This window comes from Salmo salar, chromosome 19 (assembly GCF_965601325.2).
Source record: "Salmo salar chromosome 19, fSalSal1, whole genome shotgun sequence".
Lineage (NCBI taxonomy): Eukaryota > Metazoa > Chordata > Actinopteri > Salmoniformes > Salmonidae > Salmo > Salmo salar.
In genome coordinates, this window is record NC_138309.1 from 82,765,605 (window position 1) to 82,780,164 (window position 14,560).

Genomic DNA, 14,560 nt, shown 5'->3' on the forward strand with positions numbered 1-14,560 from the left:
GGGTGAATTGTTAGGACATTATGGTGAATTGTTAGGACATTGCGGTGAATTGTTAGGACATTGGTGTCCTGATAAGTTAAGTAAACAAGAACACAGACACAGGAGTGGCCAGTGGGATATTTTAAAGGCTGTAAAGTTAACAAATCAACCACTGACTGAATATCAGCACTCAACCACATCTAACATTAACCCCTGAAGTACCCCCCAGTGAAACATACCAATCATGAAATACACTTCCTCCAACCCGGCAACAGGTTTCCTCAGGAAGTAGTCCCTCTCAGCCATTGGTCATTGGTCTCTGGGATGTTTCTGCAGTAGTAAACAGGGGCCATCTGGCAGGCCTCCTTCTGACATCACCTCAGCCACATCCATGTGGTGTTGAGCTGTGAAGACGACATCTGGACACGCAAGGCAGAGTGAATGTGCATTTCCTTAGACAGAGAGAGAGTCTTGTGTCTCATTAGACAGAGAGAAACAGTTTTGTGTGTAGTGTTTTAGTGTACTATGAGTTTCTGTACTAAGATTCACTTTGTGTCCTCGTGGTAACCTCGAGTCTAGGCTACCTTTCACCCTTCCCCCCAAAAAAATGTTTCCGTTTCCATGTTGGTTAGTTAGCCGACGCTCTTCTCCAGAGTGACTTACAGTCATTCAACTGAAGTAGATAAACAACCACGTATCAGTCAAAGCAAGAACAACCTATCTGTTACCGTTACTGAGATTGTTATTATAGTTTCAAAGTGTTTATTTAAAAAAAAATCTGAACTTTGAACATGCTCACTTCCAGTTTAAAGCTTTTATGGAAGCTAACACAAGTCATGTGACAGATGGGAGCAATTATACATCTTCCACACTGCAATCTTCATTCGACTCCATTTGGGTTTCTGTTGTGTGCACATTTCTATCAAATGTTGATAGGTACATAGCTATTGGGTACACCTGCTAATTCTATCATGTCTCTCTCTTGTCATATTAACTCTAGGCCCACAGAGCTGTTCCGTAGCTGTAACGTCCAATCAGACCAAGGCGCCATGAATGACATCAAGCTGTGGTCCAATGGGACGATCAAGATGCCCTTTATGAACATCCCCGTCCTGGACATCAGGAAGTGTCGTCCGGAGATGTGGAAGGCTGTGGCCTGCGCCCTGCAGATCAAACCCTGCTACAGCAAGTCCCGCGGCAGCGTCATCTGCAAGTAGGTAGCCAATATTTTCATTCTGTTATTTGACGTAGCCCTCTCTCTGCAGTCAAACGACCTAGTGGCCTCATAGGTGGAATGTTATTCATATTTTTCAGCATTTCCTAAACATTTTTTTATTTTTCATTACCGAAAATCCGATGTATCTATGTCAAATGGTTTTGTTATATTTTAGTCTCCTGTGATGTCTATAACATTTATTATTGGGATGTAAACTCAAAATGGAATATATTTCAACTGTATATCTGACATGGTACAGGTGTCTTTGTTTAAGCCAATAATCATGTGTGTGAGGTGGATACTTTTGTTTCAAAGTAGATTTGTTTAAGACTTCCAAGAATCACTCTGTGTGACTGATTTAGCCCACTGCAGTAAAAGGTTCAAGTATTTAGTCTGACTTTGAGCTAGTTTCCCAGAGATTAAGCCTATGATTGAATTAAGAGGAGTCCAATAGAGATTCTCCATTGAAAGTGATTGTTAGTCCAGGTATAGGCTTAATGTGGTACTGCTGCTATTGCTGTACCATTCATCCTGCCTTTACAGGGCGTTACTGTAAAATAGACTGTTTCCTCAATCACCGACCTGGTTAGATAAAGGTAATAAAGTGAAATAAGTACATACAGCATCCCACCTTCACCTGCAGTAGACTCCCGTGGTCACAGTAAAAAGCATCCCTCGGGAAACGACCGCCCAAAGACCCAGCTGGAACCTAAAAACTACATGAATCAATTACAGGTGGTCTCTTAGAGGATTCAGCTGACAACACGTAGGCGTGACAACACGTAGGCGTGACAACACGTAGGCGTGACAACACGTAGACGTGACAACACGTAGACGTGACAACACGTAGACAACACGTAGGCATGACAACACGTAGACAACACGTAGGCATGACAACACGTAGGCGTGACAACACGTAGACGTGACAACACGTAGACAACACGTAGGCATGACAACACGTAGGCATGACAACACGTAGGCGTGACAACACGTAGGCGTGACAACACGTGGACGTGACAACACGTAGGCGTGACAACACGTAGGCGTGACAACACGTAGACGTGACAACACGTAGGCGTGACAACACGTAGGCGTGACAACACGTAGACGTGACAACACGTGGACGTGACAACACGTGGACGTGACAACACGTGGGCGTGACAACACGTAGACATGACAACACGTAGACGTGACAACACGATGGTGTGACAACACGTAGACGTGACAACACGTAGACAACACGTAGGCATGATAACACGTAGACGTGACAACACGTAGACAACACGTAGGCATGACAACACGTGGACATGACAACACGTAGACATGACAACACGTAGACAACACGTAGACGTGACAACACGTAGACGTGACAACACGTAGACGTGACAACACGTAGGCGTGACAACACGTAGGCGTGACAACACGTAGACAACACGTAGGCATGACAACACGTAGGCATGACAACACGTGGACATGACAACACGTGGACATGACAACACGTAGACGTGACAACACGTAGACGTGACAACACGTAGACAACACGTAGCCATGACAACACGTAGCCATGACAACACGTGGACGTGACAACACGTGGACGTGACAACACGTAGACGTGACAACATGTAGACAACACGTAGCCATGACAACACGTGGACGTGACAACACGTGGGCGTGACAACACGTGGACGTGACAACACGTGGACGTGACAACACGTAGGCGTGACAACACGTAGGCGTGACAACACGTGGACGTGACAACACGTGGACGTGACAACAGGTAGGCATGACAACACGTAGACAACACGTGGACGTGACAACACGTGGACGTGACAACACGTGGGCGTGACAACACGTGGACGTGACAACACGTAGGCGTGACAACACGTAGACAACACGTAGGCATGACAACACGTAGACGTGACAACACGTGGACGTGACAACACGTGGACGTGACAACACGTGGACGTGACAACACGTGGACGTGACAACACGTAGGCGTGACAACACGTAGGCGTGACAACACGTAGACAACACGTGGACGTGACAACACGTGGGCGTGACAACACGTGGACGTGACAACACGTGGGCGTGACAACATGTGGACGTGACAACACGTGGACGTGACAACACGTGGACGTGACAACACGTGGGCGTGACAACACGTAGGCGTGACAACACGTGGGCGTGACAACACGTGGACGTGACAACACGTAGGCGTGACAACGTGACAACACGTAGACGTGACAACACGTAGGCGTGACAACACGTAGGCGTGACAACACGTAGGCGTGACAACACGTGGACGTGACAACACGTAGACATGACAACACGTAGACAACACGTAGCCATGACAAACGGTAGCCGTGACAACACTTGGACGTGACAACACGTAGGCGTGACAACACGTAGACGTGACAACACGTAGACAACACGTAGGCGTGACAACACGTGGACATGACAACACATAGGCGTGACAACACGTAGGCGTGACAACACATAGGCGTGACAACACGTAGGCGTGACAACACGTAGACGTGACAACACGTAGACGTGACAACACGTGGACGTGACAACACGTAGACATGACAACACGTAGACAACACGTAGCCATGACAACACGTAGCCGTGACAACACGTGGACGTGACAACACGTGGACGTGACAACACATGGGCGTGACAACACGTAGGCGTGACAACACGTAGACATGACAACACGTAGGCGTGACAACACGTAGACATGACAACACGTAGGCGTGACAACACGTAGACGTGACAACACGTAGACAACACGTAGGCGTGACAACACGTAGACAACACGTAGGCATGACAACACGTAGACGTGACAACACGTAGACAACACGTAGGCATGACAACACGTGGACATGACAACACGTAGGCGTGACAACACGTAGGCGTGACAACACGTAGACGTGACAACACGTAGACAACACGTAGGCATGACAACACGTGGACATGACAACACGTGGACGTGACAACACGTAGACGTGACAACACGTAGACGTGACAACACGTAGACATGACAACACGTAGGCAACACGTGGACGTGACAACACGTGGGCGTGACAACACATGGGCGTGACAACACGTAGGCGTGACAACACGTGGACGTGACAACACGTAGGCGTGACAGCACGTGGGCGTGACAACACGTGGACGTGACAACACGTAGGCGTGACAACACGTAGGCGTGACAACACGTGGGCGTGACAACACATGGACGTGACAACACGTAGGCGTGACAACACGTAGACAACACGTAGGCATGACAACACGTAGACATGACAACACGTGGACGTGACAACACGTGGACTTGACAACACGTAGGCGTGACAACACGTGGGCGTGACAACACGTGGACGTGACAACACGTAGGCATGACAACACGTAGACAACACGTAGGCATGACAACACGTAGACATGACAACACGTGAACATGACAACACGTGGACATGACAACACGTGGGCGTGACAACACGTAGGAGTGACAACACATAGGCGTGACAACACGTAGACGTGACAACACGTAGACGTGACAACACGTAGACAACACGTAGCCGTGACAACACGTGGACGTGACAACACGTAGACGTGACAACACGTGGACGTGACAACACGTAGACGTGACAACACGTAGACAACACGTAGCCGTGACAACACGTAGCCGTGACAACACGTGGACGTGACAACACGTGGACGTGACAACACGTAGGCGTGACAACACGTGGACGTGACAACACGTGGACGTGACAACACGTGGACGTGACAACACGTAGGCGTGACAACACGTAGGCATGACAACACGTAGACAACACGTGGACGTGACAACACGTGGGCGTGACAACACGTAGGCGTGACAACACGTAGGCGTGACAACACGTAGACAACACGTGGACATGACAACACGTAGGCGTGACAACACGTAGGCGTGACAACACGTAGGCGTGACAACACATAGGCGTGACAACACGTAGGCGTGACAACACATAGGCGTGACAACACGTAGGCGTGACAACACGTAGACGTGACAACACGTAGACGTGACAACACGTGGACGTGACAACACGTAGACATGACAACACGTAGACAACACGTAGCCATGACAACACGTAGCCGTGACAACACGTGGACGTGACAACACGTAGACATGACAACACGTAGGCGTGACAACACGTAGACATGACAACACGTAGGCGTGACAACACGTAGACAACACGTAGGCATGACAACACGTAGACGTGACAACACGTAGACAACACGTAGGCATGACAACACGTGGACGTGACAACACGTAGACATGACAACACGTAGGCGTGACAATACGTAGACGTGACAACACGTAGACAACACGTAGGCATGACAACACGTGGACATGACAACACGTAGACGTGACAACACGTAGACGTGACAACACGTAGACAACACGTAGCCATGACAACACGTAGCCGTGACAACACGTGGACGTGACAACACGTAGACATGACAACACGTAGACAACACGTAGCCATGACAACACGTAGCCGTGACAACACGTGGACGTGACAACACGTAGGCGTGACAACACGTAGGCGTGACAACACATAGGCGTGACAACACGTAGGCGTGACAACACATAGGCGTGACAACACATAGGCGTGATAACACATAGGCGTGACAACACGTAGACGTGACAACACGTAGACGTGACAACAAGTGGACGTGACAACACGTAGACATGACAACACGTAGCCATGACAACACGTAGCCGTGACAACACGTGGACGTGACAACACGTAGACATGACAACACGTAGGCGTGACAACACGTAGACATGACAACACGTAGGCGTGACAACACGTAGACAACACGTAGGCATGACAACACGTAGACGTGACAACACGTAGACAACACGTAGGCATGACAACACGTGGACATGACAACACGTAGACATGACAACACGTAGGCGTGACAATACGTAGACGTGACAACACGTAGACAACACGTAGGCATGACAACACGTGGACATGACAACACGTAGACGTGACAACACGTAGACGTGACAACACGTAGACGTGACAACACGTAGACAACACGTAGCCATGACAACACGTAGCCGTGACAACACGTGGACGTGACAACACGTAGACGTGACAACACGTGGACGTGACAACACGTAGACATGACAACACGTAGACAACACGTAGCCATGACAACACGTGGACGTGACAACACATGGGCGTGACAACACGTAGGCGTGACAACACGTGGACGTGACAACACGTAGGCGTGACAACACGTAGGCGTGACAACACGTAGGCATGACAACACGTGGGCGTGACAACACGTAGGCATGACAACACGTGGGCGTGACAACACGTGGACGTGACAACACGTAGGCGTGACAACACGTGGGCGTGACAACACGTGGACGTGACAACACGTAGGCGTGACAACACGTAGACAACACGTAGGCATGACAACACGTAGACATGACAACACGTGGACGTGACAACACGTGGACGTGACAACACGTAGGCGTGACAACACGTGGGCGTGACAACACGTGGACGTGACAACACATAGGCATGACAACACGTAGACAACACGTAGTCATGACAACACGTAGACATGACAACACGTGAACATGACAACACGTGGACGTGACAACACGTGGGCGTGACAACACGTAGGAGTGACAACACATAGGCGTGACAACACGTAGACGTGACAACACGTAGACAACACGTAGCCATGACAACACGTAGCCGTGACAACACGTGGACGTGACAACACGTAGACGTGACAACACGTAGCCGTGACAACACGTGGACGTGACAACACGTAGGCGTGACAACACGTGGACGTGACAACACGTGGACGTGACAACACGTGGACGTGACAACACGTAGGCGTGACAACACGTAGGCGTGACAACACGTAGGCGTGACAACACGTGGACGTGACAACACGTGGGCGTGACAACACGTGGACGTGACAACACGTGGACGTGACAACACGTAGGCGTGACAACACGTAGGCGTGACAACACGTAGGCGTGACAACACGTAGACAACACGTGGACGTGACAACACGTGGACGTGACAACACGTGGGCGTGACAACACGTAGACGTGACAACACGTAGACTTGACAACACGTAGACAAAACGTAGGCATGACAACACGTAGACAACACGTAGGCATGACAACACGTAGGCGTGACAACACGTAGACGTGACAACACGTAGACAACACGTAGGCGTGACAACACGTAGGCGTGACAACACGTGGACGTGACAACACGTAGGCGTGACAACACGTAGACGTGACAACACGTAGACGTGACAACACGTAGGCGTGACAACACGTAGGCGTGACAACACGTAGGCGTGACAACACGTAGACGTGACAACACGTGGACGTGACAACACGTAGCCGTGACAACACGTGGACGTGACAACACGTGGGCGTGACAACACGTAGACGTGACAACACGTAGACGTGACAACACGTAGGCGTGACAACACGTAGGCGTGACAACACGTAGACGTGACAACACGTAGACAACACGTAGGCATGACAACACGTAGACGTGACAACACGTAGACAACACGTAGGCATGACAACACGTGGACATGACAACACGTAGACATGACAACACGTAGACAACACGTAGACGTGACAACACGTAGATGTGACAACACGTAGACATGACAACACGTAGGCGTGACAACACGTAGACAACACGTAGGCATGACAACACGTAGGCATGACAACACGTGGACATGACAACACGTGGACATGACAACACGTAGACGTGACAACACGTAGACGTGACAACACGTAGACAACACGTAGCCATGACAACACGTAGCCATGACAACACGTGGACGTGACAACACGTGGACGTGACAACACGTGGACGTGACAACACGTAGACATGACAACATGTAGACAACACGTAGCCATGACAACACGTGGACGTGACAACACATGGGCGTGACAACACGTGGACGTGACAACACGTGGACGTGACAACACGTAGGCGTGACAACACGTAGGCGTGACAACACGTAGGCGTGACAACACGTGGACGTGACAACACGTGGACGTGACAACAGGTAGGCATGACAACACGTAGACAACACGTGGACGTGACAACACGTGGACGTGACAACACGTGGGCGTGACAACACGTGGGCGTGACAACACGTGGGCGTGACAACACGTGGGCGTGACAACACGTGGACGTGACAACACGTAGGCGTGACAACACGTAGGCGTGACAACACGTAGACAACACGTAGGCATGACAACACGTAGACATGACAACACGTGGACGTGACAACACGTGGACGTGACAACACGTGGACGTGACAACACGTAGGCGTGACAACACGTAGGCGTGACAACACGTAGGCGTGACAACACGTGGACATGACAACACGTGGACATGACAACACGTAGGCGTGACAACACGTGGACGTGACAACACGTGGACGTGACAACACGTGGGCGTGACAACACGTGGGCGTGACAACACGTGGGCGTGACAACACGTGGGCGTGACAACACGTGGGCGTGACAACACGTGGACGTGACAACACGTAGGCGTGACAACACGTAGGCGTGACAACACGTGGACGTGACAACACGTGGACGTGACAACACGTAGGCGTGACAACACGTAGGCGTGACAACACGTAGGCGTGACAACACGTAGACAACACGTGGACGTGACAACACGTGGGCGTGACAACACGTAGGCGTGACAACACGTAGGCGTGACAACACGTGTTGTCTACGTGTTGTCACGTCCGACAACACGTGGACGTGACAACACGTAGGCGTGACAACACGTAGACGTGACAACACGTAGACAACACGTAGGCGTGACAACACGTAGGCGTGACAACACGTAGGCGTGACAACACGTAGGCGTGACAACACGTAGACGTGACAACACGTAGACGTGACAACACCTGGACGTGACAACACATAGACATACTAATCCAAGGGAGGATTTTGTGGTTTCTGCAAGGCTTAACTCACTACCCCACCTCAGGTCATTTATCAGCAGATCCTTTGACTGAAAGCAAATCTTTTGACTGGAGCTTTTTCCAGTGAGAGCAATTCCAGCTGGGTTTCTGTCAGGCTGAATGAAGTAGTTTAGAGTGTTAGCGAAGTTTACCTGTACTGTAGGCTAGCCCTCAGGGCTGTAACAGCCAATGTACAGTACCAGTCAAAAGTTTGGACACGCCTACTCATTCAAGTGTTTTAAAGAACAATAGTGAAGACATCAAAACTATGAAATAACACACATGGAATCATGTAGTAACCAAAAAAGTGTTAAACAAATCAAAATATATTTTAGATTCTTCTAAGTAGCCATCTTTTGCCTTGATGACAGCTTTGCACACCCTTGGCATTCTCTCAACCAGGTTCACCTGGAATGCATTTCCAACAGTCTTGAAGGAGTTCCCACATATGCTGAGCACTTGTTGGCTGCTTTTCCTTCACTCTGCGGTCCAAGCACTTGTTGGCTGCTTTTCCTTCACTCTGCAGTCCAACTCATTCCAAACCATCTCAATTGGGTTGAGGTCGGGTGATTGTGGAGGCCAGGTCATCTGATGCAGCCCTCCATCACTCTCCTTGAAATTTACCAGATTGACTGGCCTTCATGTCTTAAAGTAATGATGCTCTTTGCTTATTTGAGCTGTTCTTGCCATAATACGGACTTGGTATTTTACGAAATATTTTACGAAATGGAGGACTGGTCAATGTGATCAAGACAGACATTCCTACTGACAGGCTTTATTCGAATGTTGCTTAGCCATCAGACATTTTGAAACAGTTTGGAACGTTGGGATGCCCGCTGACCTAACCCTGTATCTCTGTCTAAACCCCTTCAGGTCGGACTGTGTGGACATCCTGACACAGTGTGGTGACCGCAGACGCTTCTACGAGGGACAGACGGCCGAGCGCATCTGTGAGATTCTGTCACCCATAGACGACCCTGAACACTGTATCCCCCTGGAGAGATACCTCAGTGAGTGGTAACGTGTGTGTGTGTGTGTGTGTCTTACTATTAACAATTAACATCTTATTCAAACAATGAGGTGGTTCATTCTTGCATTTTTTGGGGGGTTGAAGTAATTTCATTGAATGTTGATTTACACGTACAAGAAGTCTAATGCTACAAGGAGAAATTATGATTCTCAGATCTTTTCTCATTGTCAAAAGTCTTAACATGTTGTTCTTCCCCATCCTCACTCCAGCTCCTAGCAACCTGGGTAATATCATTGAGGAGGTCATCCACCCGTGTAACCCCAACCCCTGTCCCAGCAACCACCTGTGTGAGGTGAACAGGAAGGGCTGCCAGCCTGGACAGGACTGCCTGCCTTACTTATGTGTACCTGGTACAGTATACTAGAACATGCAGTACCTCCCTGTAGCCCTAGGGGGAGCCTATGTCCACTGTACAGACATAGTATGTATGTGTAGACGTATAAAGTGTGACTACTGTGTTCTGTGTGTGTGTGTGTGTGTGTGTGTCAGGCTGTAAACTGGGTGAGGCCTCAGAATTCCTGGTCCACGTGGATGCCCGTATCCAGGTGCCCATGCGTAACGGCCAGGCGGGCTGCTTTGAGGTTTGTACCTGCGGACAGAGTGGCAGGCTGGATAACTGTGCCGAGATGCCCTGCATCGACACCTCCAAGACCTGCGTTGTGGGGGGCCAGAGAAAAAGTAAGCTGCCTCATTGACCAGCAGTGTGTAGCACCCACCTGGTTTTCACAGCGGTTTTAGACAATATGTGCAAAACAGGGAAAAGGAGCGGTAGTTTATTTTAGTTTTTCCTTATCAATTAATCTTGTTATGTTGAGAGAGAGAGAGAGAGAGAGAGAGAGAGAGAGAGAGAGAGAGAGAGAGACCTCTCTGTGCATGAGTCCTTGAGCGAGAGAGAACCCGCTCTGTGCATGAGTCCTTTGTACTGTTGTGCCTGGTTGTGAAATGCTTCCTGTGGTGTAAACATCACTGCCACGCTTCTTCTTCCCCTAGCAGCACGGCAACACTACATTCATCCAAAAAATAAACCAACCAACCACACGCTGGTATTTCCTTCCTGCGGTCTCCCTCTGGCCCACCCTCAATGTAACTACTGTGACTTGAAAAGAGCCTGCTGCAAGTCTCTCTTTCTCTCTCTCTCTCTCTCTCTCTCTCTCTCTCACTCTTTCTCTCTCTCTCTCTCTGTCTCTGTCTCACTCTCACTCTCTCTCTCTCTTTCTCTTTCTCTCTCTCTTTCTCTTTCTCTCTCTCTTTCTCTTTCTCTTTCAATTCAATGGGCTTTATTGGCATGGGAAACATATGTTAACATTGCCAAAGCAAGTGAAGTAGATAATATACAAAAGTGAAATAAATAAAAATAAACAGTAAACATTACACTCACAGAAGTTCCAAAATAATAAAGACATTACAAATGTAATATTATGTATATATACAGTGTTGTAATGATGTACAAATGGTTAAAGTACAAAAGGGGAAATAAATATGGGTTGTATTTACAATGATGTTTGTTCTTCACTAGTTGCCCTTTTCTTGTGGCAACTGGTCACAAATCTTGCTGCTTTGATGGCACACTGTGGTATTTCACCCAGTAGATATGGGAGTTTATCAAAATTGGGTTTGTTTTCGAATTGTTTGTGGATCTGTGTAATCTGAGGGAAATATGTGTCTCTAATATGGTCATACATTGGGCAGGAGGTTAGGAACTCTCTCTCTCTCGCGCGCACACACACACACACACACACACACACACACACACACACACACACACACACACACACACACACTCACCCACTTTCTCTCCACATGGCCTTGTCTGTCTGTGATGTTGCCTCCCAGTTCATCACATCTACATAGAAGAATAACACCTTTTCTCCTCCCTAATTGTTTCTTGTTACAGCTTTGAAACTACATTTGTTTGAATCTAAATCAGTTTATTGTTTTTGCTTTTATGGTTGTTTTCTCTCCGTTCAAAAGGGGGCTAAGACATTTAGGCCTTATTTGACACAGATGTGGTTTGCCTGACAGGCAGAGTGGATCTTTGGAGTGCTTACAGCCAGAGCATTAAGACAGGAAGTCATCCTATAGAGATGCCTTGTTAGAAGTGACTAGATGGGAGAGATGGTGATGCTGTTCAGAACATAAAGCCCATGGTGAAACAGAGTGTCTTTTTAGATAACAAGTCCAGCTTTAGATCAATACCTGATCTGTTACATCTCAGGATCAAAACCTGATCTGTTACATCTCAGGATCAAAACCTGATCTGTTACATCTCAGGATCAATACCTGATCAGTTACATCCCAGGATCAATACCTGATCTGTTACATCCCAGGATCAATACCTGATCTGTTACATCCCAGGATCAATACCTGATCTGTTACATCCCAGGATCAATACCTGATCAGTTACATCCCAGGATCAATACCTGATCAGTTACATCCCAGGATCAATACCAGATCAGTTACATCCCAGGATCAATACCTGATCTGTTACATCCCAGGGTCAATACCTGATCAGTTACATCCCAGGATCAATACCTGATCAGTTACATCCCAGGGTCAATACCTGATCAGTTACATCCCAGGGTCAATACCTGATCAGTTACATCCCAGGATCAATACATGATCTGTTACATCCCAGGATCAATACCTGATCTGTTACATCCCAGGATCAATACCTGATCAGTTACATTGGTGTCGTGACCCAGATCACATAGTTGAAGTCTTATCAGCTGCTGGAGTTGCTGTGGACAGGAAGATTCAAAGTGTCAGATAACAGTTACATTGGCAGCCATATTACCAATTAAATCAGACAGGGTCTCACACAGGGATGATGTGTTCTTGTCCCACAGACCACGGGTCGTCATTCAAGGTGGACTGCCACCCCTGCTCCTGCTTCGCTGGAGAAACCATCTGCTCCACCCGCCAGTGCCTGAGTGCTGAAAGTTCAGACGAGGACCGCAGCCTATTCACAGGTGTGTGTGTGTGTGTGTGTGTGTGTGTGTGTGTGTGTGTGTGTGTGTGTGTGTGTGTGTGTGTGTGTGTGTGTGTGTGTGTGTGTGTGTGTGTGTGTGTGTGTGTGTGTGTGTGTGTGTGTGTGTGTGAGGGTTGAAATATTGATGCACAGTACTATTTTTATTTCTTTTTTCCCCTCCCTGATTCTGAAAGCATTTCTCACCATTCCTTGTCTCTCTCTCTCTCAATTTAAGGGCTTTATTGGCATGGGAAACATATGTTAACATTGCCAAAGCAAGTGAAATATATAATAAACAAAAGTGAAATAAACAAGAAAAAATGTACAGTGTTGTAACAACGTGCAAATAGTTAAAGTACGAAAGGGAAAATAAATCATGGGTTGTATTTACAGTACAGTGGTGTTTGTTCTTCACTGGTTGCCCTTTTCTTGTGGCAACAGGTCACAAATCTTGATTGCACACTGTGGTATTTCACCCAATAGATATGGGAGTTTATCAAAATGTGATTTGATTTCTAATTCTTTGTGGGTCTGTGTAATCTGAGGGAAATATGTGTCTCTAATATGGTCATTCATTTAGCAGGAGGTTAGGAAGTGCAGCTTAGTTTCCACCTAATTTTGTGGGCAGTGTGCACATAGCCTGTCTTCTCTTGAGAGCCTTTCTCAATAGCAAGGCTATGCTCACTGAGTCTGTACATAGTCAAAACTTTCCTTAAGTTTTGGTCAGTCACAGTGGTCAGGTATTCTGCCACTGTGTACTCTCTGTTTAGGGCCAAATAGCATTCTAGTTTTCTCTGTTTTTTGGTTAATTCTTTCCAATGTGTCAAGTAATTATCTTTTTGTTTTCTCATGATTTGGTTGGGTCTAATTGTGTTGCTGTCCTGGGTATCTGTGGGGTGTGTTTGTGTTTGTGAACAGAGCCCCAGGACCAGCTTGCTTAGGGGACTCTTCTCCAGGTTCATTTCTCTGTAGGTGATGGCTTTGTTATGGAAGGTTTGGGAATCGCTTCCTTTTAGGTGGATGTAGAATTTAACAGCTTTTTTCTGGATTTTGATAATTAGCAGGTATCGGTCTAATTCTGCTCTGCATGCATGATTTGGTGTGTTACGTTGTACACTGAGGATATTTTTGCAGAATACTGCATGCAGTCTCAATTTGGTGTTTGTCCCATTTTGTGAATTCTTGGTTGATGAGCGGACCCCAGACCTCACAACCATAAAGGGCAATCGGTTCTATAACTGATTCAAGTGTTTTTAGCCAGATCCTAATTGGTATGTCAAAATGTTTGTTCCTTTTGATGGCATTAAAGGGCCTTGCCTTGTCTCCCAGATCG

At 47.9% G+C, this 14,560-nt stretch overlaps 1 protein-coding gene across 1 annotated transcript in view; it reads left to right on the forward strand.

Moving 5' to 3' along the window:
• LOC106579676 (reversion-inducing cysteine-rich protein with Kazal motifs) overlaps positions 1-14,560 on the forward strand; it is a 109,229-nt gene that overhangs the window by 72,855 nt on the left and 21,814 nt on the right. The window contains exons 11-15 of the mRNA XM_014159806.3: positions 980-1,192; positions 10,103-10,239; positions 10,469-10,609; positions 10,749-10,937; positions 13,106-13,228. Coding sequence (XP_014015281.3) covers positions 980-1,192; positions 10,103-10,239; positions 10,469-10,609; positions 10,749-10,937; positions 13,106-13,228 — 803 coding nt within the window. The remainder of the gene's footprint in view (positions 1-979; positions 1,193-10,102; positions 10,240-10,468; positions 10,610-10,748; positions 10,938-13,105; positions 13,229-14,560) is intronic.